Source organism: Zea mays, chromosome 6, assembly GCF_902167145.1.
Source record: "Zea mays cultivar B73 chromosome 6, Zm-B73-REFERENCE-NAM-5.0, whole genome shotgun sequence".
Lineage (NCBI taxonomy): Eukaryota > Viridiplantae > Streptophyta > Magnoliopsida > Poales > Poaceae > Zea > Zea mays.
Genome location: NC_050101.1, coordinates 174,077,137 through 174,100,854, shown reverse-complemented (window position 1 = coordinate 174,100,854; position 23,718 = coordinate 174,077,137). Strand labels below are relative to the sequence as shown.

Genomic DNA, 23,718 nt, shown 5'->3' with positions numbered 1-23,718 from the left:
CGAATAGCATTCCACTTAGCGGTAGAGTTAATTCCTCTAACGTTGTGGCTCAGCACAGACCACTCCAAGAAGTTAACAGTATTGGGATTACTCATTGAGTACACCAGAAGTTTTTGGAGCATAACAATACCCAAACCAGTGGGTAAAGCCAGAGTCAGTCCACAAGCAAAATATTAACAGAACATTAAAACAAGCACGCACAGGTGCCAGCCAAGTATCCAGAAGACCTGCATGAACCAAAAGTAAAACCGAGCACACCCAAAAGTTAATGGGGTCCACACCGAAGCCCAGATCCCCCGCCATCCGCCTATTGGTTGCCTTGTTTATCCTCATCAGATGAATCATCAGTTTTGTCATCAGCCAGGTCCTTCCTGTCAACCCTCCGCGGCCCAACAGGTCCCACAGTCGATTTCTTTTGCTTCAACCTCTGCTCAGAAAGATCATCCTCAGACAGGTTACAAAGCCTGGTGCCCAGATTCCGTAGCACCTTGGAGGATAGTGGGGGTGGGCCATCGAAGTTATGTCGGCACATGAGGCAGTTCCTTTTTGGGCAGGCCCCATGCCTGAACCCAGCACGTGATTCCTTCAATCGTTTGCTTCTTCTGAGCCCTGACTCCACAATGATTGGAGACGGCCCACCACAACCATCGGAATCCTTGGAGATCCCAGAAGTGACATCCCCCAGGGAGGAATCAACTGGACATTCCTTAGGGACCACAAAAGGGATGGAATTCATTCCCTGCTCCTGCAAATTTGGGGGGATATCTGACAGTAGAAAAGTCTTCGACCAATTGAAAGCATCCGGCTGAAGAAGATTCGAAAGAAAAAAGGTGCCCACTTCTTAGGGATGTCCACTGAGTGGTCAGTCGACCCAGACGGAGCAAAGAATTTGGCCCAGAGCCTAGAGAACTGGAGAGCTCTTTTCCTCTCTTCAAACATCTGGAAGACGGGGTCAGGTTGCCATTCCTGATGGAGCATGAAGTTCATCTCCAAATTCTGAGGGTGATTATTGTTAGGCTCATCAACATGGGCCTGAGGGGGCACGACCTCCAAATCATGGACATGATCCACTTGAGGCGCCGGTCCATCAACCTCCTGAGGCCCAATAAATGGGGCAACATTGATGTCAATTCCATCCCCAAGCAGTGCATGACCATTCACCGCAAAATGACCATTCAGAAGGGGTGCAAGCTGACCAGCACCAATGGAGCTATCTGACGACAAGCCAGAGTGTTGGTTACTGAGTTGTAGTTCTTCCTGCTGAATGTGTTGCTCCTCTGGCAAAAAGGGTTGTGGGGCCTGCTGAATGGGCTGTTCATTCACAATCCACTGGTCCCACTCTCCCTGGCCAAAGTCATCCTGCTGAGCCGGCAACACTCCACCCGCAGGCTCCGGAGGGAAGTTTAGGTCAAGCCCTGCCGGAGGCAGGGGCTGACCCAGCCCGAAGAAGGCCAGGGGAGCTGATGGCCATCCTCGGAGGCCGGAGGGATGGGGTCCTCATCCTGAGCCTGCCCTCCAAGCATGAGCTGCTGAATAATTTCACATTGCACAGTCCAGGAGTCACCAGCAAAGCCCTCAGCCTCCGAAAAACAATAAATTGGGGGACTTCATCCAGCGAAGTGACGCGAACACGAAGCAGGGTTCTAGAGATATTACTCCGATCCTCCTCCCATAGAATCAACCTCCCAAATGACCCAATGGCGGCCTGCAAGAACTCTGAAGAACGATAGTCCAAGGGAAACCCCAAAAGCATAAGCCAACACTCATGGTTGAAGAGAAGAGCACGGTGATTCCAAGCATCATTTGGATTCCAGAACACTACGGAATTGCACAATCACCTGCCCCAAATGCGAGCGCTGAATGGCTCGAACACCAACCCTTCGATGCTCAACAAGATACTCCCTGACCACATCCCTAACCGCAGGGAACAAGACCTCGTGCTCAGGCAAAGGATGAATATTGATAATCGCCCAGTCCTCGTGAGAAGGCGGCAAACACTGCGAAACTGACCTGACCATGATCCCACGATGCTGGACCACCGAGGCGCTGAATCCTGGTGGGAGGAACGGCTCCGGGTCAACACGCCGGTACGCCATTGACAGATTCTCAGACGATCGCCGGAGAGCCAAGAGCGAAGGAGCGGTTTGGGGTTTTGGTGAAGTGACACCCAACGCGAGCTCCAAGGACGTTTCTGGCGCCTGTTCGGATATTTTTAATAATACCGCCCTAGCGAATTCACCGAAGGAGGCAAAGAAGGGAGGGGTCCCACCCGTCAGGGACCGGGTGGAAGGGCGGAACCAGGATCCGAAGTCCAAGAGGCGAGGCGACCCCTCCAAAAGGCAATTACTTTCGAAGGAAGGGAACGAGGAGAGAGGAAATCCAAATTCCGATTTTTTACGTTTGCAGAACAATTCCAAATGCCCCCTGGCTTTACAAAACTGACAGAAAAATGTTGAGGAAACCGAGCCAGACAAGTCCGGCCCCCCAAGACCAGGCCCAGGCCTGAAAGGTCCATTACGCAGAATGGGCCGCCAATGAACCTACGAGACCAAGGCCGCCAACAGTTGATTTTGAGATTGAATTTGAAATTGAAAAGGAGCAATCATCACGGCCCTGACATCCGTATTCAATCCTGCCTCCGTTAAGCCTGGGAAAACCCACTGGAGGAGCAATCCTGCGACGAAGATCACGCGACGAGACCCCCGAGGTCGAAGAGGCGACAGAAAACCTTGGGCCTCGAGCTCCAGAGGGGGAACCCAATCTATTGAAAACAGAAATCCTCGGAGCATTCAAATTTCCAGCGGAACGGGAAGGACGATAATGCCGAAGAACTGGGACAGCGTTCACACCAGTCAACGGCGGACGCTTAACCATATCAGCGAATGAGATTTTTTTCCTGCCCGTGACAAACCACCAGTTGGCATTCTCCTCCTGAAGGAATAATATGAGTTCATAGTTCCAGTTTGGTCCACCCGAGTTCCACAAGTTGAAGAAAGCTTTGAATTCTAGACGAACAATGCATCTAGAGTTGTAAATGTGGAACCCAACATCCTTGGAGGAAACCATGAAGCGGAAAACCCGGTCGGCAAGAGAGAGGACCATGAATCCCCTGGCAGAACCACCAAAAGCAGCTTGAAGAATATGACCAACCGAGACTGAATCAAGCTTGAAGATGCATCTTCCAAACGAGACAACAAGCCAGAAGGCCGACGGAGAGTGCGGACTTCCAGGGCAAACAGGAGAGGAAAACCGGCGTCTAACATCAGCTTCAAAAAGCAAACCCGGCCGAAAGTCCAAACGAGACAAATTCATCATCCAGCACGAAGAAGACCAAGCGGGGAAGGGGGAGAGAAGCGGGAAGCGGGGAGGGGGGAGCGAAGAAGACCGAGAAGAGAGGGAGGGTGCGGCACAGGGTGCACCAAGCTCAGAACCAACTCACAGGGGGAGCATGGCGAGGTCGCCTCGCGCTTCCGTCAAGTGCTTCCCCTTGTTTGTTTGTTCGTTAGGTTAGTTGCTATTAGCCGTCGTAGTAGCTAGCCGTCAGTCTCCCTCCTAATACGAAGTAACTAACAGTCGCGTCGTGTTGCCTTCAGCTCTCTGAACTGAACTGAACTCTCTGGCACCTGATGCCATCTAGCTTTGCTTGCTCGAGCAGCAGTGAGCAAGAATAATCCACAGACACAGACAGGACAGGGCGGCCAGCACATGGGCTTGGAGTCTAGACCAACCAAACAACCATCCAGTTGGCTGGAACAGCGTGAAGATGGCTACCCGTGCATTTGAAAAGTCCTTTTTTTATGTTTTTGACTCGTAGAACCTAAACTCCTCTGCTCTCTGGTGCATGTTGCTGGATCGCTTGTCTGTTAATGTGAAGTACCCAAGATGCCTGCCCCGTCACTGTAGATAGATACCACTGGATTTGTTTAGGACTCTGAAGTCTCGACCGACGACCTGAGCCGAGATCAGGCCACCCTTTTTTGTTTATTGTTTTTTTATTAGGTTAGAGAAGAAGAAGAAGAAGAAGAAAACATGGCATGCATGGCTACTAGATCAGAGTATAGCTAGCTAACAGAAATATCTGCAGTGCGGCGCAACAGAGAGCTCTGAAGATGACAGGCACAATATCGCAGCTATCACACATGTGGATTCCGTCATCTGTTAGCTGTTGTATCAGCTAGCCGGAGGGTGGTCATTATAACACAATTCCTTTATCTTCTTATCACAAGGTTACTGCTGAAACAACAGCTGTTGGAGCAGGCTCGATCGGTTCTGACGATGTGCTAAGCATGGGCTTATATCTATCTATGTAGATATCCAGTTGACGTTTGCCCAGCACCCACCAATTAATGGCATGTCCTATCGTCCATCCATCCATTTTTCTTTAGAAAAAAAAATGTCTATATTATATTACTCTCTCTCTCTCCAAGCTTGACTTATGTTCTCGGATGATTCCTAAAAATAACACTTGGTTCATTTTACCCCTTCTCCAACTATTTAAATTGATCTAATTTTTTTGAAGTAATAAATTGATCTAATTTACATCACAAAGATTTCCTTACCATTTTTTCACTCTCTATGTGTATAAATTATGTCTTAGTTTTAAACTTTGGAAGGGTCATAGATGATATCATATTTTATGTTAGAAAATGCAGGGTAGAGGGTTTTCTGAACACATGATAAGCTTGAGAGGAATAGTTTAGTTTTTCTTTTCTTTTTTAAAAAGCTAGTGGGGTGACACTAGCTAGCTAGCGTCCGTGGAGAAGTAGCTAGCACGTACGACATGATAATGTATTTTTACCGCGTCTTCCCGTGCTCCCCAACCCCAAGCAGCAGCAAAATTTACTCCAATTAACTTGCTGTTGGCGTGTTGCATACTTGCATGTACACACATGCATCAGGTCCAACCTCAGTCGTTAGCTCCGGTTTAATACAGCTCAGTGAAGCTGCGACAAGTGGTGAAGGCTAGAAAGGAGTTGTTTTGAAGAAAAAAAAAGTTGTTTGACGAAACAAAAACAGGTTACAATAGCTTATGAAGTTGTCGGTTGTCGGTGAAACAACTGTGCCAAGTAGAGTCTCGGTGTATTAAAAAACTGCAAATTGCTCCTTAACAACAAGGCAAAGCAAGTAAAACTAGGGTTGCTTCTTGATGGGGTTAAGTGACAAAGACCAGGTCAATGGGGTCATGAATTTCACCGTACCTTACCCCCGCTCTCCCTCGACCAATCGAGATAAGTTTTTCTTGTCCAGGATTCACGTTTTACGGTGACCCGGCAACAGGCCCGGCCCTGAGGGTAGGCAGGGTATGCCGCCGCTCAGGGCCCCCAAAGTTAGTAGGGCCCCCAGTCTGGCCCAAATAGATATATACTCTTATATATATATGTGTGATATACATTTATTCTATTCCCAAAATCTCTAGCCGTTGCTCGCTGGTAACCATTGCTAAAGATATTGGTGTAAATGCATCATTTCTAGTAAAGCGTAAAGCGGTGAGAAAGAAACAATTGGATGAAAGTAGGTGCCACGAAGAAATTCTAGAAAATGAGAGAGCTTTTGAAGTCAACTATTTTTTGGTATTAGTTTACATGGCGAGCACTTCTTCGAGGACCAGATTTGAAGAACTCTCCATGTTTAAAGGTATATCTGGGTTTTTATTGAGCTCAAGCACACTAAGGTCACTAAACGATAGAGAACTTGAAGTGTGTTGCACTAAATTTGCAAACACTTTCTCTCATGATGGTTCATGTGATGTTGAGTTAAATGATTTGATTTCTAAATTGAATATTCTAAAGTTTACTTTGCCTAACGACGCATTGTCTGCTATGGAGATTTTTGAGCATATCATAGATGTGGATTGTTATCCTAATGCATCTATTGCTTATAGAATATTATTTATTGTGCCTATTATTGTTGCATCTGTTGAAAGAAGCTTCTCAAAATTGAAGTTACTGAAGAATTATTTAAGATCAGCAATGAGTCAAGAAAGGTTGAATGGTTTGGCGTCTTTATGCATCGAGAAGAAGCTATTGAATGATATCGATATCAATAGTATAATCGATGTTTTTGTATCAAAAAATGTTAGAAGAAATTTTATAAGATGAGAAGTGATAAGTAAGTTTTTATTATTTCAGCCAATGATATTTTATAAATAATAATGTGTAATATTATATGCATTTTTTTACTGATGTATGTTTAGTAGATGTGTAAATGATATACACATATATAGTTATATGGGGCCTCTATATAAATTTTTGCTTAGGGCCCCCGAAATGTCAGGACCGGCCCTGCCCGGCAACCGTTGACTCCAACCCCTGACATCAACGCGCGGTGGGCAATGCATGCAAGTAGTGCAGATGCAGACAAGGGCCCAAGAGCTCACTGTCACTGGAGCACACACGGGTTTCACACTGGAGCGTACGTACGGCGAGAACGACAACTACTTCGCTGTTCGCTTCAGTGAATAATAGATCAATGTTTGGTGAAAAAAATATATGTATATAAGATCGCAAAGATATATATAATCATTGTATTTTTTTTTGGGGGGGGGGGGAGGAGAAATTGGAAAGAAAGAAAAAAAATTGAACTAGTGCATAATAATTAAATTAAACGAATGCAAGCAAACTTGCAAAGTCGCTGGGTCAAACCAGGCATGCATTACCCGGTCGTCAGGGCACAAAGCCAAAGTCGCCGACGCCGGGTGGTTGACTCGTGGCCGGTGCCAGCGTCTAGCCTCTAGCGTCGTCGTCGTGGTGATCGTCTCGATCCAACCGATGGTCCTGCCGGTTCACTTGATCACGCAATGCAACTTGCGGCTGTGTGTGTGTGGCTGTGACTCTCCGGCTAGCCGCCAGCCGGCCGGCGTGCAGACTGCAGGAGGAGTAGGTGGAAGGTCCTGGCTTTGTCAACAGTCGCAGAAGTCGGTGATGAGCTGCCTGGTCTGCCGTCTCTGATGAGCAGCCTGGTGTGCTGTCGTCTCTGACTACGTCGACTGCGCTCTCCGCTGTCTGTTTTCTGCCAGCCACCCCATGTATGTACTCTGCAATAGGTGTCGCCGGCAACAGTACCCCTCGATCTCACTCATCATCTCAGCCGCCGAGAAGAATTCCAACGGGGAACAGTGTGCGCCCGGGGCCGGGGTGGCTCATCAGTCGTCGATCAGGATTAGGTGGCAGACTGGCAGGCCAGAGGGAGAGGCCACGATGACGAGCTGGGAACTGGGAACCCAACCATTTCTCTGGATTGTCAGCATGCAGCAGAGATCTCTGCCGATGCATCAAAATTCAAAATGGCAAGGACTAATGTGGACTGGGGCTGTTTGTTCCTGGCCGGTTATCATTTTGCTAGCCGAAGTGGCTAGCTAAGTTTTGAGGTCAAGTTAGAGAGCCGGATTGTTTTGCGGGTTATACTAGTGTATTAGAGAGTTATTTTAGTGTTAAGTAATCAAAGTTTAGCTTAACGAGACATTTGGCTAGCCACTTAGAGATGTTCTAGCACTCTAAACATAATGCTCACTCCGTTGTATCGATAAACTCACCTCTCATTTTCCATTTCCTCTATTCCAAAAAAAAGTTTCAAAATAATATTCGTTTTAGCTTTTAATTTTTATGTCTATATTTAACTAGACCATGATGAATACAGACATATATATCAAGTATTGCAAGAATATACTGATTATTTTAAATGAATTTTTAATTTTTGGGATGGAGGGTGATCGAATACATATAAAAGTAAACTAGTATTCAGATTGAATATTAAGCATAGCTGGTTTGAGAATAAAAGTTATTTTATATGATAAAATAATTTAGATATTCAGTTTTATTTTAAGTTGAAGAGATTATTAGCTCGCGGGAGTAAAAAATCCCGAAGTACGGCCACCACGTCATGTTGAGCAGGCAGTGCAGATGGATAGGTATCCTCGTACGAAGCAGCAGTCCGCCAGCACGGCGTGCCTGCTCTCTCTCTAGCTCGGCCGTCCGTCTTTTCTGCAGGAGACGTGTAGCCTCGTCTGCCGCCTGCACGGATGGCTGCCATAGTTTAGTTTATCTGTTTCGATGGATCAGCTGGAGCAGTCGCCAGTCGGTGAAGCTAGGCTAGCTGTTGCCCGTGTCTCTTCCCACTGGAATTTACCTCGCATCTACCGGGGACCATTTCTTTTTGTGTGTGTTTAAACACCAAGAAGAGAAGAAAGTAAAATGACAAATCATATCGCTTACACTCAGTGACGGAGTAAAAAAAATTAGGTGGGGTGAGAATGTGGATTCAACGACTAAGATTTAAACCCCTATATCTGCCAATTTTAATTTATTTTTATATTAAGCGGGAAGAGTGACACGGAACAATTATTGAAACTGGAACTCTATATAGTTGGTAATGAGAATTATATGTTTTAAGTTTTAAATTTTAGGGGAGACTGCATGGACTGGGAAGCGGTAGTTGTTGGAGCCCACACGCCCGGCCAGTGTTCTCTAGAAGCCGGCGTGCTCTTCCCAGTTCGAGATGCCGCGCACTGTTTTTTCTCCATGGATCCCCACGTTCTCTTCTCTAGCTCGATCGACGTCGACGTCGCCAAACAGCTAGACGTACTTTCCGTTGCTTTCCGGGCGGGCAGCCAGGCCAGTGGTGTGCATGCAGTCGTCACAGATCAGATCGATAGCAAGATTTACAAGAAAGACATTTATTATCGCCTCATTATAACACTGCCCGGAATGTCCGACTCCGATCATCGATGGCCTGAAAATTTTTTTCGCAAACATGTACTACATCGATCGCGCCCACTGATCATATGCACATGTGGCGTGTGAGATGCACTACTGCAGGGCTTGAAGGAAGCTAAGAGAGGACCATCAGAGCAAGGGACACATACGTGGAGAATATGTATAGTATAGTAGACCACCATGCATGGACTTTTGAACTTTTTTGCTGAGGGCCAGCAGTAATCGGCTTTCACTTGTACAGTTAAATTTATTTCAGAACCACCTCATAGAATCAACGAGAAAATATAAAACCGACTGTTTGGTAATTGAGTCTAGAAGCTGTTCCGAGTGAGCTTTGCCTAACGTACTGGCCTTGACAATGGTGACAATACGTGCAAGCATATGTGTACGCCCTTCAATTCGATTTTTTTTTTTTTTGTGATTATTTGTTGCCAGAGATAGATATGATTGATGATTCTCTCGATCTGTTGGCATTATTGGCGACCTTTTATCTGCTAGCTACCTAGCTAGCTTGGAGCAATAATCTCAGGAGAGAAGCTAAATAGTTTTGTAAACATAAATATGAGTATTATTAGAAGAAGAAAAAACAGTTTTCAACATTACTCTCAAAAGTCCTGCAAATTTAGTAGCTCTTTATCCCTGAAAAATTGTTAACTAGAGTTAGATACCTGACCTCGCTCGCTATGCGTACGTCCTCGCCCAGCGGCTCCTTCCTTCAAGAGTTTGTCGTTTTAGAGAATAGATAAATCATCAAATTTAGAACGTGTTTCTAGCTAATCTCTTAAAGATGGCTTGTTGTCACCAGCTCTCCAATATACCATCTTCTATTTTAAACTTCACTCGTACACGACAATATACACCACACGTCTTAATCTACATGTATGCTGTGTCAGTCTCCCATGCGAAAAGTATATGTCATCCAAATTTATTTTGCTGCGCATATGTGGATGGATCGTATCACATCACACTGTGGAGATATATCAGGTGCATGCACACATGCAATTATGGGACACCTCCCTTTCCTTCTTTCCGCGCGCTGGGATCAGATAACTCCAGGAGCCTTTTGCACTTCAGGTGGTACATGCAATGCATCTGGGGCGCAGGTGCAGCACACACCCATCACATCTTAACCACATGAAAGCGCCACAACAAGGGAGTCAAAATTGCAGCACATATTTAGATATACATACATGTCGATCCCATCCACAGCTTTTCTTCAAAATCTCTTGCTCTAGACACATGGCTAGCTCCTAGCTAGATCGATCGAGAGGCTCTTGAAGAGGAAGAGAGACGGGTTCTAAACATTGCTTCTTATGGCATGCATGTAATAATCTCCATGGCTTCTTTTTTTTTCATTAGTATACACTTGCCACTCCAAAAAAACACACACACATGCTGCCTAGCTAATTTACGGCAGAGATATGCGATAGAACGATTAGGACAGGTACAGAAAGATAATAAGAAGAAACAGAATGAACAATCCAAGGATGAGGTTGATGAATGAAGGTCTAAGCGTGCAAGAGCTAGCGCCAAAGCTACTAGCTGGCTAGCTACCACATCACCATGCATCTTATCATCCGTGCGAAGCGAAGCAAGCATGAGAGGGGGGTTGGAGAGCAAAAACGTTAGCTATAGCTAGGTCAGCGCGCGAAGTCTATGCATTGCTTCTTGAAAACCATGTGTACTGGAGCTGGAGTAGAAGCCGCGGTGGCCATGGCGTCCCTAGCTCTCTTGTTTGCCACGGTCACCTCCTCCTGCTCCGGCGCCACCGCTGCGGGCCTCGGTGTCGTGAGCAAGTCCACGCCGAAAAGCCTCACCGCCTTCACCGCGGCGAGGGGTGGTGCGGCCGTGGTGGTCATCGCGTTGACGTTGACGAAGGCTGCTGCCGTGGTCGTCGTCTTGTTAGGCCGGAGCTTGCAGTCGATGAAGAGCTGCTGCTTGCCGCCGGCGGAACGGTAGAACCCGACGGCGTCGCCGGCGTGGAGCCCCTTCTCCTTGACGAAGCGGCTCCACCCCTTGGTCAGCACGTAGCTCTGGCTGCTGTTCCAGTACGAGTACCGGAACCTCCACGCCTTCCCGGCGGCGTCCTCGAAGTTGAGGAGCACGCCCTTGCACTCGCCGCCACTACCGACGCCCGCCGCCGCCGCCGCCGGGAGCTGCAGCGGGAAGTGCTTCTCCGCGTGCTGCTTCGGTATCACCAGCCGGTTCAGCTTCCCCACGTCGCTCGGCGTCACCGTCTTGTCGAAGAGGTGCTCGCGCGCCGCCGCGGGCGACGACGACGACGAGGCGGCGGGCGGACGGCGGTTATTCTCGGGCGGCGGCGAGGCGGCCGGGGACGCCGCGGCGAAGGCGCGCCTGTTGTGCGCGAGCTCCTCGCCGTAGGTGTGCTTGCGGAGCATGTCGACGACCTCGGCCTTGGACCGGGACGCGAGGAACCGGAGCTCGACGGCGGCCTCCGGCTCCGACTCCGCCAGCGGGCGGAAGTTGGTGACGGCGTCGCGGCCCCGGAACCGCTGCGCGGCCACGTCGTAGGCGCGCGCGGCCTCGGCCTCGCCCGTGAACGTGCCGAGCCACACGCGCTGGTGCCGCTCGTAGATCTGCGCGCCCCACCGCCCGTTGGGCTGTGGCACCACGCCCTTGTACTTGGACGACGGCAGCTTCCCGCTGACCCCGCCGGGGGCCCGCCCCGCGCCGCCCGAGTCTGCCTCGGCGCCCGGCTCCGCCGCGTCCATCACCGCGCTGGTGCCGCTGCCCACGCGCTGTAGCGGCTTGCCGGTCGCCGCAGCCGGAGCCGGCGCCGGTTTCTTGCCCGTGGACGCGCCGCTGCTCGCGTCGTCCACCAGGCAGCTCGTGCTGTCCATCCGATCACTACCACAACGGCACAACCACGCGAAAGGGAGGAAATGCTTTGGGGGAAGACTCGGTTCAAGGAGCGGAAATTGTGGGGGCGGACAAGTGAAGGGTGTGTGCGTGTGATTTATATAAGTGGGAAGGGTCAGGTGTGGCGTAACACTAAACAAAAACATTTCTCATCATGTATATATATACTCCCTCAGAGACCTAAAACTATAGTTTAAATTCTTGCCCAAAAATATCTATTCCGTATAAGATAATTTAACTCTAATTATTTTTTTTCTAAAATATAATAACTATGTATTAGAGTGGTATAAATATGATTTCTTTCACTAACATTAATATCTTTATTAAAAAATTAGAAGTGTATTTGTTTTGTGATGGAAGCAATATTAAAAAATATATGGCCATATGTTTCTTTTTACTATATTTTATTAAATAACAATATGTGGCTTTTTATATATAGTCCATGATTTTTTTATGGACTGGTTATTAGTTGGTATAATATGTGTGTCACGGACTGATGCATGGGTGTATGTGTATGAGTATACCTCATGGGCTTGTGTTGGTGTGGGTCAACTCAAAGTGAAGGTGATGTGATGGTGGCATGGTGCACCCCAGTGGCCATGCATGCATACATGGCTCAGTCTGACTGGTATTACTCGTGTAATTATCCTTTGCCTTCTGCTTTCATTGTATTTCTTTTTTTTTGTGAGAGAAAGAGCTTCGATCAAATTCTTATGTGTTTACATGCTGGCTTCTGTTGTTGTTCTAGCATTTATTGTGAGCTAAAAGTAAAAGAAAGTCTGGAATCTCTCTCTCTCTCTCTAGATTAGTGCTGTCAGCTGTACTAGTCATGTTTGGCGTTTATGTTCCTGCAACTGCAGGCGCAGGTCTTCGTGGTGGTAAATGGTGATCGTGACGGCGTGGTAGAATTTTCAGGACTTTCTAGAGGGCGGATATGCATCAATCGCTGCGTCAACAGTGCTCTTGACTCCAACATTTACATATTCGCGGTTCTAGTATGGTTTTGACTCGATTACCCGAAATGCCCCTATTTGCTTTTGTTGGTTTGTCCAAGAGAACACATCTTTATGTGTTGCCAACCAATCTTTTTCCTTTTTAGATATCATATAAAGTTGTACAGTATAGGTCCGATGGTGCACCGGGCCTCCTCCGTGCGAACTCTATAGTCCGAGGATAAATGTCACCAGATTGTCTACAAGAGTGGTCCGGTGGTGCACTGGACCGTGTGGTAACGACTACTTTAACGGGAGGCAGAAACGTGGCGGTCCGATGGTGGACCAGACAAATCTGATGCCTGCTTGGTTTGGAAGTGCCGAGTCAGGATCCTGGAGGACCCATCTCTGTTCCCGACCGGGTGGTGAAGTGCGTCGGTAGAGAGTATATTTTCTATAGCTTTTGGAATGAAGGAGCAACATCTATAAGACACCTTTGAGCTTTAAAAGAATAATATTTCGACCTCCTTCGGTATCAAGAACACCAAAAGCTATTGACCACTCTCATACACCTTACGGGAGAGATTCAGTCCGTCAGAATTAGCCTTTAATATTCCTGGACACCTTATATTCTTAAGGATGCCACTAGTAGTAATGCACATTTTGTTCCTTAATATTTATAGGTTTGGATGTAAATATTCAAGACTGTAATTGAGAATTGGAATCATGAATTCTAAATTATGTTGTTTGGTTGGCTAAAGAATTCAGAGCTGGAATTAAAACTCAATTCCTTGGAATTAGACATTAACTAAAAAGTGTCTCTCACAATTCATAGCCAAGACTCTATGTATTGGATGGAGTTGCAAATCTAGATACATCTAATCAATAGATTTGTATTGAACCACATTTCCAATATTAGATAGATTTAGTATCGGATCAAATTCAATTTCAATATCTCCAATATCTACGTCCAAACAGAACATAAGACTATTTCTATAAATTTAACCAAAATTTACAAGTTTTTTTTTGGGTCTAGAAGTATACTATTTATATAGAAATACTTATGTCTGCGTTCTGGATCCACCTGCTTAAAAACAGTCAGATAGTTAAGCTCAACCAATGAAGCGTCAGACAGATAGTTAAGCTCAGCCAATGAAGCGTCAACAGGTGAGTGCGATTATTGGTGATGAACAGCGGAGTATAAGTGGAGCGTGGCGAGTGACGATCCAGGGTTCAGGCGCCAATGATTGTCCAGTGTCCATGCACGCGGGCGGGGTCGTGCTGGCGAGACACGAACCAGGACAGAGCAGAGAGGCAAGCCGAAGGGCCCACCCAGCTGCCTCCACCCCCTTGCCGCGCCACGTGGGTTCCGTTCCGTGAGGGCGACGTGCGCCATGCGGCGGATGGGATGGGAAAGGCAGCAGGGCCGCCGAGGAGTCCACACCACAGCGGCTGGCTGGCAGTGGCATGGGGGCGCTGCGGCTGCGGGGTCCGAGGACGGGGAAGGGGAGGCAGGCGCGCGCGGCCGCGGCGTGGCGTTCACATGAAGTGTGGACCAGACCGACCAGCGGCAGAGGAGAGCAGGCGGCTGCGGCTGGCTATCCTCCTCCTCAGATGCATCCCCCCTAGCTCGGCTCCCCCCTGGACAGCGGCAGTGCAGGTGCAGCAGCTGTATCGCCAACAGCGACAGTGCCCGTCGCATTTTTTGCTTGTTTGATTGCTCGGTCGCCCTGCCCATCGACCTCCCTAGTTCTATTCTATCGGTGCTGCACCTTCGTCTCCATCCATCATGCCCTGCCAGTCTGCTCTGCAAAGCTGCCATACATGCCAATGCGTCCCTCTCTTGCACTGCACTGCACACATCAAGCGATGATTAAGTGCAGGATTACGAAAGAAAATATGCAGATTTGGTAGGGATCCGCGCGCGGGTTGGTTTGCGAGTGCCCCCAATGCTTTAATTTCGCGGCTTCTAACTATAGAGTTTCAGACAGACATCCAACCTACTGAGCAACGCAGAGAGGGTCCTCATCGCCTGCCGTGATAGTGATACTACTGACCCTCCAAAATCATCAGAGCACCGAGCCCTCTGCGGAACGCGCTGCGCACCTCCATCCGGCTTTGACAGCCACCACACCAGTCGACGAGCTAGGGTCGCCTGAGCACCTGGAAAAGCCAGGTCCAGGTCGGTCGGCGGCAGGACCTCCCTGCTGTACACACAAGCCATGGCGGCGCCAGTGTCCTGCAAGCCATGGCGGCGCTCTCTGTCCCATGTCCACACACGGTGTACGTGTCGACCGATAAACTGAACACCACAAACAAACTTACTCTCACGAGCACGATAGATACTTTAAATTTTTCTATGTTGTACAATCACGGTATATTTTCTTCTTACACTAGTCAGCTATTTTTATTGGTTGACATTCACCCTCTTTGCTTTGCTTGTCTATTCGATCCTTCAACAAAAATATCAATACGTTTTTATATAACTTCAAAATAATTTTAAATGGTCTGACTTCTAGAGAAAAATAAAAACTACATGGTTTACTGCGGACGAACAAGGCAACGAGGCGAGATCAAGGTTGGAAAAACCGCTTGGAAATCATGGGTTTTGACTTTTGAGACTATTTTCTGATACCGGTCCTCCGGTTCAGGATCAGTTTCCCGTCTGTTTAGTTTTTTTTAAAAAAAAATCCGTTCAAAATTTTAAAAGACAATCATCAATTTTCGGTTAAAAAATAGGGCATTTTGTTTTTGCAGCAAGACGGTTTCTATGATTTTTAATCAACTCTGCTTAACTGGTGCTAGCATGCATAAGCATCGTTCCTTTATTCTTTTAAAAGAAAAAAAAAGAGAGGGGGGAAAGAGAACATTTTATCTGAAAGCGGCGGCTGGGTTGGGCCATCTCATCTCAGAGAAGTGGCGTGCATGTACGTGCAGCGATGGATGTCGATCGGATACTGTGGGGATTAACTAGTTTAATCGTGGTATGCGATAGATAGATAGATAGATAGATGTGGGAGGTTATTACTTAATCAAGGGCATCATGTCATGTGGTATATATGTATAGTAGCTATATAGACGATAGATAGATATATCAGCGCGTGGCTGACGCCAGCGCTTCCTATTTCGCGTGTGCACTGACAGGGCCGCAAGCCTACTGGATCTGCGTTCGCACGCATGCACATGATCCTTTTTTATCCAGTTCTTTTATATACGCGTCGAATCGTCGTGACCTCATCACGAGCCCCAAGTTGTTTTATAGTATACCATTCTTTAGCGGCAGCACAAAAGACAGAGAGAGATTTCTGCTATCTATCTACCGCCGCAACTTGGTTGGTTGCCGACTGTTTAGTTTGCGATTGATCGAGCAAGAGAAGCACACGGACGAGGACGAGGGCGCCGGACACGACCATCCATCCTTATCTATCGTGTGGGTGTGGCGGCCGGCGTGCGTGTCCATCATCGTCCAGGTCTTACACACACACACACACACATCTTTCTGTGATTCTTCCACGTGTTTATATATGCCGTCGTCACCACTCACCACGCATTCACCCCACGGCCCACACGCTTTTGTTTGCTCTCATTACTAATTAACTAATTAATTAATTGCGTACGCACGTCATGCATGGCGATCACCTTTTACTTAGTTTGTGGGCGCCGATGCATCCTACGACGAGAAGTCGATCCATCCACCCGTCGGCCACGCCTCGCTGTCGCTGACACACACACACACACACACACACACACACACACACACACACACACACACACACACACACACACACACGTATCTATCTCTGTCGACATGTGCACTAGTTAACTCCACTAACCCAGATTAGGCACACGCACATATCTGTCGTATCACACCAAAAAGAGATGGAAACGAACCATGCATGCATCATCCATCCAGTGCTTTTCAACAGGCCGGATCGAGCGCTAGCTTTCCATGGTTCAGTCAGAGAGAGTTTATGTGCTTTGCTTGCTCATCGTATTGTTTTTTATGCTGCACATGTACATGTGCACGTCCGTGGTAGCACTAGCACTAGCACTGACTGACGGCGGCTCCCATTAATTGGACATCATATATATTCCGCGATCCGGCGCTTAATTGTTAATCGCGAGGGTTTATCCAACTGACGTGGCACTTTTGCCGTCCATCATCAGCAGAGGCATCATACGCACGCACTAATATGCTTCGCTATGTTCAGGTCGATAGATAGATAGATAGATTACGTACACGAGATCTTATCAGAACAAATTTAAAAGAAAGGGCGTGGTTCGTTCCAACGTGGGCATGCATGCGCGCGCCAGATAGCAATCATTTGGCGCACGTATAACTTGACCCCGCCGGCCGCCTGCTCTTTTGACCAAACGGACGGACGGACTTCTGCTCTTGGATTATTTCACGGGATTAGCCTATGTTTCATTTAGCTAAACTAGATAAATTTTAGATCTGTATTAACTCTGGTGGTGCAATATAGTTTTAATTCTACATGGATTTTTTTTATTGTTTATTGTTCCTCTGGCTAGCGCACAAAGAGCTGGTATAGATTTTTGACCGTTTCTCGATTAATAATGTATCTTAGTTTTTACATGCTCCTATTACTATTCATTGCGCTATAGTCGAGAATTGTACGATATCTCAAACCAAGTTCAATTTTTGTTGTTGTTGTTGAAGCTATTAAAGTCATCATCCCTTTTAACCGTAAGTGCATATTCAGATGCAGATTGGAATGATTGCCTAGATGATGGTAGAAGATGAGACTTGGTTGTATTCTTAGAATCCAATCTCATCTCTTAAAATGAAATAGGACCTGTCAACTACTAAAGCAGAGTAAAAAAACAGTATTTTAGGTTAAAATATACTTTCTCCGTTTCGTTTTATTTGTCACTCGATAGTGCAAAATTGAAATATCCAGCGACAACTAAAAAGAAACGGAGAGAGTATATGTTACAAACCAAACAGTATTCTGGGTGGTAGGCTGGTAGCGTAGAAACCAACAAAGCATAAGAAACAGTAGCTAGCCCATTCCAATTCCCATCAGCTTTACCTGGTCGCCGGCGGCCCAGCGCGGCATACATGGCGGGCCGAGACAGCAGCAGGCTGTGCACCCTTTGCTAGTAATCTGCTTCGTTGATCGGGGGAAAGCCCTGCTCCTTCGATTCGTCTACAACGGGCAAACGAGATCCATCGATTCTATGGTGTGTATGACCAGTGAGCCCTAGCCTTGCTACACTAGCTTGTTCGTTTCGTCCCAGAATCAAAAAGAATTCGAGAGAATTGACCTAGATTTTGATTTTATAGGAAATTTATTTCCCCTCAACCTCTCAGACCCTTGTTCTTCAAATGATCAAGGTCTGAATAACTACTGGATCTAGGCATCTAGCGGGAAGATTGACATTGTCTATCTATAATTCTAAGAAACTAATCGTCCCAGAATCAAAAAGAATTCGAGAGAATTGACCTAGATTTTGATTTTATAGGAAATTTATTTCCCCTCAACCTCTCAGACCCTTGTTCTTCAAATGATCAAGGTCTGAATAACTACTGGATCTAGGCATCTAGCGGGAAGATTGACATTGTCTATCTATAATTCTAAGAAACTAATCGTCCCAGAATCAAAAAGAATTCGAGAGAATTGACCTAGATTTTGATTTTATAGGAAATTTATTTCCCCTCAACCTCTCAGACCCTTGTTCTTCAAATGATCAAGGTCTGAATAACTACTGGATCTAGGCATCTAGCGGGAAGATTGACATTGTCTATCTATAATTCTAAGAAACTAATGGAAACACATCCTTTATTAAAAAAATATAAGTGGAAACCCAAAGCATCCTTGGATAAAAACTAGGTGGTTGTGTTTTTGGTCGAGCAAAGTAAGCAAATAATAAGGGCTAGTTTGACAACTTTATTTTTCCAAAAGATTCATATTTTCACAAGGGAAAATGACCTAATATTCTTTGGGAAAATAGGAATCCATTGGAAAATAGGGTTGCCAAACTAACCCTAAATAGATAATTAGCACAGTTAGAAATATATTAAAAGGGGAAAATAGTTATTAGCTGCAAAACTAATACTCCCTCTCACTTAAAATAGTATTCGTTTTACCTCTTGATTTTTATGTCTCCATTCATATAAATGATGATGAATTTAGAAACATAAAATATATACATCAAGTGTTGTGTGAATCTATTAATTATCTAAAACGAATTTTAATTTGGAATAGAGGGAGTAGTTGCATTTTGTAGTTGAATACAATATGCAGCAAGAGAAGAAAAAATAATAAAGGAGAATGAACACAGCAAGAAAATAAAAAGAGAATGAGCCTTTTCTGTTGAACGCAGAGAGAAAAGAAAAAAAAGAGAATGAACACAACACAGTAAGAAAAGGAAAAGAAATAGTTTAAATTTTTTTTAAAATGCGGTGAGCGTGGATCGAACACGCGACCTTCAGATCTTCAGTCTGACGCTCTCCCAACTGAGCTATCCCCGCTATTATATTCATTTAGTATTAGCATAATATATATCTATTTCGTACCGTCCTCCCCTTTACACATTAAGAACCTACTCCACTGCTCTCGACCTCGGACTTGAGTTCCCCAGTATCACCAGCCAGGCCGACTCGATGATGACATGCGTCGAGCTCACCTGGTCGGAGAGTTTCAATGGTGGTTTGCGCCAGCAGATCGATGCGAGCGATGGTGAACGGAGGAGCAAGGAAAAGTGAGGGTGGCCTAGCCAAAGCATAAAAATACGACGAGAGAAAAGTGATCCAACGATTTCTTGGAAGAGACGAAAACACACGACTTGATCCAAATCACGCTGCCGCAAAAAACAACCAAGCGGATGCCTACTGAAACTCGTAGTGAGGATCAAACAAGCCGGGCACGCGCTGCTGCAGCCGAAGAAAATCACAGAAAAGTGAAAACAGCACAGAAGGAGCATGGGTGGGTAGTTGAAATGCAAAAGTAGAGTGTTCCTTTATATATTTTTTACAATGATAATGGTGAATAATTTTTTAAAATAAACTATATTATATTTAGGTCATGTGGATTAAAGTGTATTGGAATGGATTGGTATAAATTTTGATTTACGATAGATTTAAACCGACTCAATATCACCCAATCTACATGGACCCAATCTACATGGATTAACGGTGAAACGAACAGTTGATATCATTGTTGATGTTGATAAGGTTCTGACAAATCAAAGATCAGATATTTCTGATTATTATAAGAATTTTTAGGATGTATTTTTCAGCACGTCTGGTGAAAATTAATGTGGTATCTCCGTCGCGGCCTTTTATTAGTAAAAATCAGATTCCTAGTGTGTCTAGTGAATACTAATGTGGTGTCTTCGGGGGTGTTTGGTTTATAGGGACTAATGTTTAGTCCCTTCATTTTATTCCTTTTTAGTGTATAAATTGCTAAATATAGAAACTAAAATAAAGTTTTAATTTCTATATTTGGCAATTTTGGAACTAAAATGGAATAAAATCTAGGGACTAAATATTAGTCCCTAGAAACCAAACACCCCGAAGGGTTTGTCCCTCTGCTAATTAATAATACAGTGACGTAATAGTAAGATTTGAAGCATAAAAAACAAAAAAAAACGTTGGGTTTGTCCCTCTGCTATACCGAGTTCTAAAGAAAGGAATTGCCGTCAAAACATGCTAGAATATAATACTAATACTATTAGTGTGTAATGTGTTGGCACCTCAATTTGTCTTGCCCCGGCCGGCCACCCTGATTGTCATGTACTAGTGTATATATACAGGCAAGACATGCACATTGCCTCAAAATCAAAAAGAAGAAAGGTTGGAGGAGCAAGAGGATTAAGAGCTTTACATTTAACCAATGGTTGTGTGGTTCACTCATCAGCATCACCATCATCGATCTGGTTGTGTCGTTTACAAAAGAGCAGCAGCCACGGCCTACCACGGCTTGAGGTCATCCTGGGCGCCCTCTGTCCAGTTGAGCACCTTCTGGCCGGGCTTGAGGAAGACGTCCTTGGGGTGGGGCAGCTTGCGCGCCAGCCCGTTGAGGACCTGGTGGAAGGCGTCCCTCGGCTCCGCGGGCTGCGGGAACAGCATCGCCTGCTTCATGGACGGGTTGGCCAGCAGCCTCTGCTTGCGGAGGATCTCGTCCATGGGGATGGACGTGAGGATGGTGTCCAGCCTCAGGACGTCGTCCTCGGGCACGAACACGGCGATCTCCTCCCACGGGATGGCGTCCGCGAAGGGCAGCACGATGTCGTCGGCGATGATGACGGGGATGCAGCCGAACACCACGGCCTCCACCAGGCGCGGGCTCCACGGCGCCCAGCCCAGCGGGCACAGGCAGAAGATGGCGCGCTGCATGTCCTCGTAGTACGTCGGCGGGTGCTCCGTCGAGATGTCGAACAGCGCGTTGTTCTTGAAGTTCTCCCACACCGACGCACGGGCGCCCCTGCATTGTTGCGTCGTATACAGTTAGTTATACGCACGGCAGCGCAGCGCAGGTGCGTCAAGACTTGCTAATCAGTGATGATGATTCATCCACTAAGGACTCCTTTGTCAGGTAGTTCAGGCTCGTAGCACTACGGTACCTTGCATAGTAACCACCCTCGGGGTCGTTCGCGGTGTCGTAGAACAGGCCGCGGAAGTAGACGAAGATCGACCGAGGCGTCTCTGGCGGGACGATATGAGCTCTTATCTTGTGAGGCGGAGCGTATGGCGGGATGGTGATGGAGCCTTCCCTGAGGCAGACATGGTTCTTCTGCCCAAACGTCTGGACCAGCGTAGCGCGGCGCAGCACCGGGAGGACACCTCGCTGGATGGCCTTCTCTTCCTGGACAGCAGCAAGCATATATATCAACTCTGAGTGCAAGCTCGCTGTGTATGGGGGAAATGGCTAGGCTGGAACTCCATGCTCTGCATTCCTAGCTGCATCGGTAGCGTCCGTCACTCACCTGGAAGTAGAAGCACGCTCCAAAGTCATGTGGAGTGACGAAGAAATGGTCGGCCCCCTCCGTCCTGTTCCAGTAGGGCCAGCGCTTGGAGACGTACTGGATGGCGCTCCTCATCATCCGCGGGGACTTGACGGTGAGGGGATGGCCCCACGGCGTGAGGTCGCACGTGGTGTAGACCGGGGTGTAGAACCAGTCCGCCTCGTCCGGGTTCAGGGTCCGGACCGCGCTCGCCAGCAGGAAGCGGTGCATGAAGATCTCCGTGGCGAACATGTGGCTCAGGCACCGCGAGTCCTTCGCCACCACGTTCTTGTTGTACTTGGGGGGCAGCTCGTACACGTACACCTTGAGCCGCCCGACGGGGTCGTCCTCCAGCACGTCGCCGGCACTTCCTGAAATTCAGTCACGTCCGCGTTGGGAACATGAGGATCGATACAGTGATGTTCTATGAGTGGTGGTCTATTATAGCTAGATATGACATCAATTATAAGAGTTTGAAGGATCCTTGGCACAGTTCTATGAAGTCGATAAATAATAATACTGTAACTCTATAAAAGAAGATGACAGATTTGAGGTAATCGAGTCTGTCATTTTGGAGCACAATCAAATACAAGGCAGGATCATGACCCATCCATTGCAGATTTGCAGACTGCATAAAAAAGAAGCGTGGGAGCGTCTGTATCAGTAATTCAGTAAGACCTGATCTACCTAGCCAACTACGCGCTCGCTTGTCTTCCCAAGACCTGGTCATCAGATCCACTCCGGACAGCACAAACGCGGCGACGAGCACGGACGGGCCTCGCTAGATCAACGCTCTACGGGCGGAGGCGACGCATTATTCGCTAATCGGATCATGGCGGCTGCAAGAGAGAGACAGAAAGCAGAGGGCAAGAGGAAGAGAAGGAGAGGACGACGAAGCAAGCAGAAGGGCGAGGCCGCGTAGTACCTTGGATCCGCTCGATGTCCTGCGCCGTGACGACGGCGACGCCGGAGCAGGCGAGGAGCAAGGCGGCGAGCGCCAGGGCCTGCGCCGCCGTCGCGCTCCCCGTCCCACCCATTGGCCTGGGCGCCTGCCTCCCCCTCCACTCTCGGGCAGGCGGCAGCTGCTCAGGAGTCAGGAGGAACGCGGAGTCTGGCGGAAGTGGAAGGCAACTGGCGGGATTCTTGGCAGGCAGAGAGAAATCAGAGAATAGACTAGGCGCCCGGGGCCGGGGTCAAAGTGAGTATGGCAGGGCAGGGGTGATGCTGGTGGCCGTGCTCGCTGTCGGCGGAGGTGGTGGCCTGGTGGGTGCCATCTGCCATGCCAGGTTCCCGTTCCCTGCGTTTGTTTTCAAGATGACTTTTTTTCGTTCCCACGGACTCCTACCAGAAACATACCAGCACTCCGGCAGTGGTTGCGTCCTGGAAACAATAAATAAATAAAATTCTTAAATTCCTGGAAAGTGGTAGTACTAGGCTATTGCTGGTACTGCCGCCTCCCTTTTTCTGCAACGCGTTTCGCTTTGCTTTGGTCACACTTCATGTCATCTTTATTTTTTATTTTTATTTTCGTTTCGAAAACAAAAATCTTTTTAATATATATTTTTCTCCTCGTTACCTACTATATTTGACTTGGATCGTCTGATCCGCCAGTGTTAGGTGGTCGTTTTCGTCGTCTTCTCCAGCCAGTTTGGTAGATCATGGCACGCCATAATGTTTTTTTCCACCTTCCCCTCCCCTTTCGTTGACCTCACCAACCAGTCAGTCACGACTCACGACACCTTACCGAAGATTTTTTTTTAACCCGTGGTTAAAAACAGGACCAGATTTGAATTTCAAATTCCTACTGAGTCACTGAGATAGTGAGGTGCAGCGCAATCTCACCCACCTGGAGCTGCGCAAAATTTCATGGGTTTTTTTTAACAGCACGATTTTTCTTACAAAAAATAAATACAATCTCCCACCATCTCTCCCAGTGTTTGTGGCATTTAGGAACGTAGCACCAGACCCAACAGGCAACCTTTTTCCTGAGATACATTTCTGAACTGCCGTCAGTTAGCATTTCAGCTCGTGACGTCCCAACTAAGTGCAGGTCTCGATGTTGACCTCATTTCATAACCCCTATCTACCGCACCACCCTCTTCCTCTAGGTCACCGCACTCACATCACAGGGGCAGTCGCAATTTTGCCCAACATTCCTTGAGAACCCAGCAACATTCAGTTAAAAGACCGAAGGTGACGTGCTGCCTGATCAGCAGACCGGACAG

General features: G+C 47.1%; 2 protein-coding genes and 1 non-coding gene across 3 annotated transcripts; all 3 read right to left on the bottom strand.

The window, feature by feature from the left end:
* Positions 1-10,004: 10,004 nt before the first annotated feature.
* On the bottom strand, positions 10,005-11,649 carry LOC100273875 (uncharacterized). Its single transcript, NM_001148270.3, has one exon. The coding sequence runs from the start codon at positions 11,570-11,572 to the stop codon at positions 10,352-10,354; it is 1,221 nt and encodes a 406-aa protein (NP_001141742.1). The 5' UTR covers positions 11,573-11,649; the 3' UTR covers positions 10,005-10,351.
* A 7,297-nt stretch (positions 11,650-18,946) lies between these two features.
* Positions 18,947-19,019, bottom strand: TRNAF-GAA (transfer RNA phenylalanine (anticodon GAA)). Its single transcript has one exon. It is a non-coding gene; the product is annotated as a tRNA-Phe (tRNA).
* Positions 19,020-20,199: 1,180 nt separating this feature from the next.
* On the bottom strand, positions 20,200-22,868 carry LOC100281324 (uncharacterized). The gene is made up of 4 exons (NM_001154242.2): positions 22,419-22,868; positions 21,476-21,864; positions 21,113-21,354; positions 20,200-20,973 (listed from the first exon to the last, which is right to left on the bottom strand). The coding sequence occupies exons 1-4, from the start codon at positions 22,528-22,530 to the stop codon at positions 20,460-20,462; spliced, it is 1,257 nt and encodes a 418-aa protein (NP_001147714.2). The 5' UTR covers positions 22,531-22,868; the 3' UTR covers positions 20,200-20,459.
* Positions 22,869-23,718: the final 850 nt, after the last annotated feature.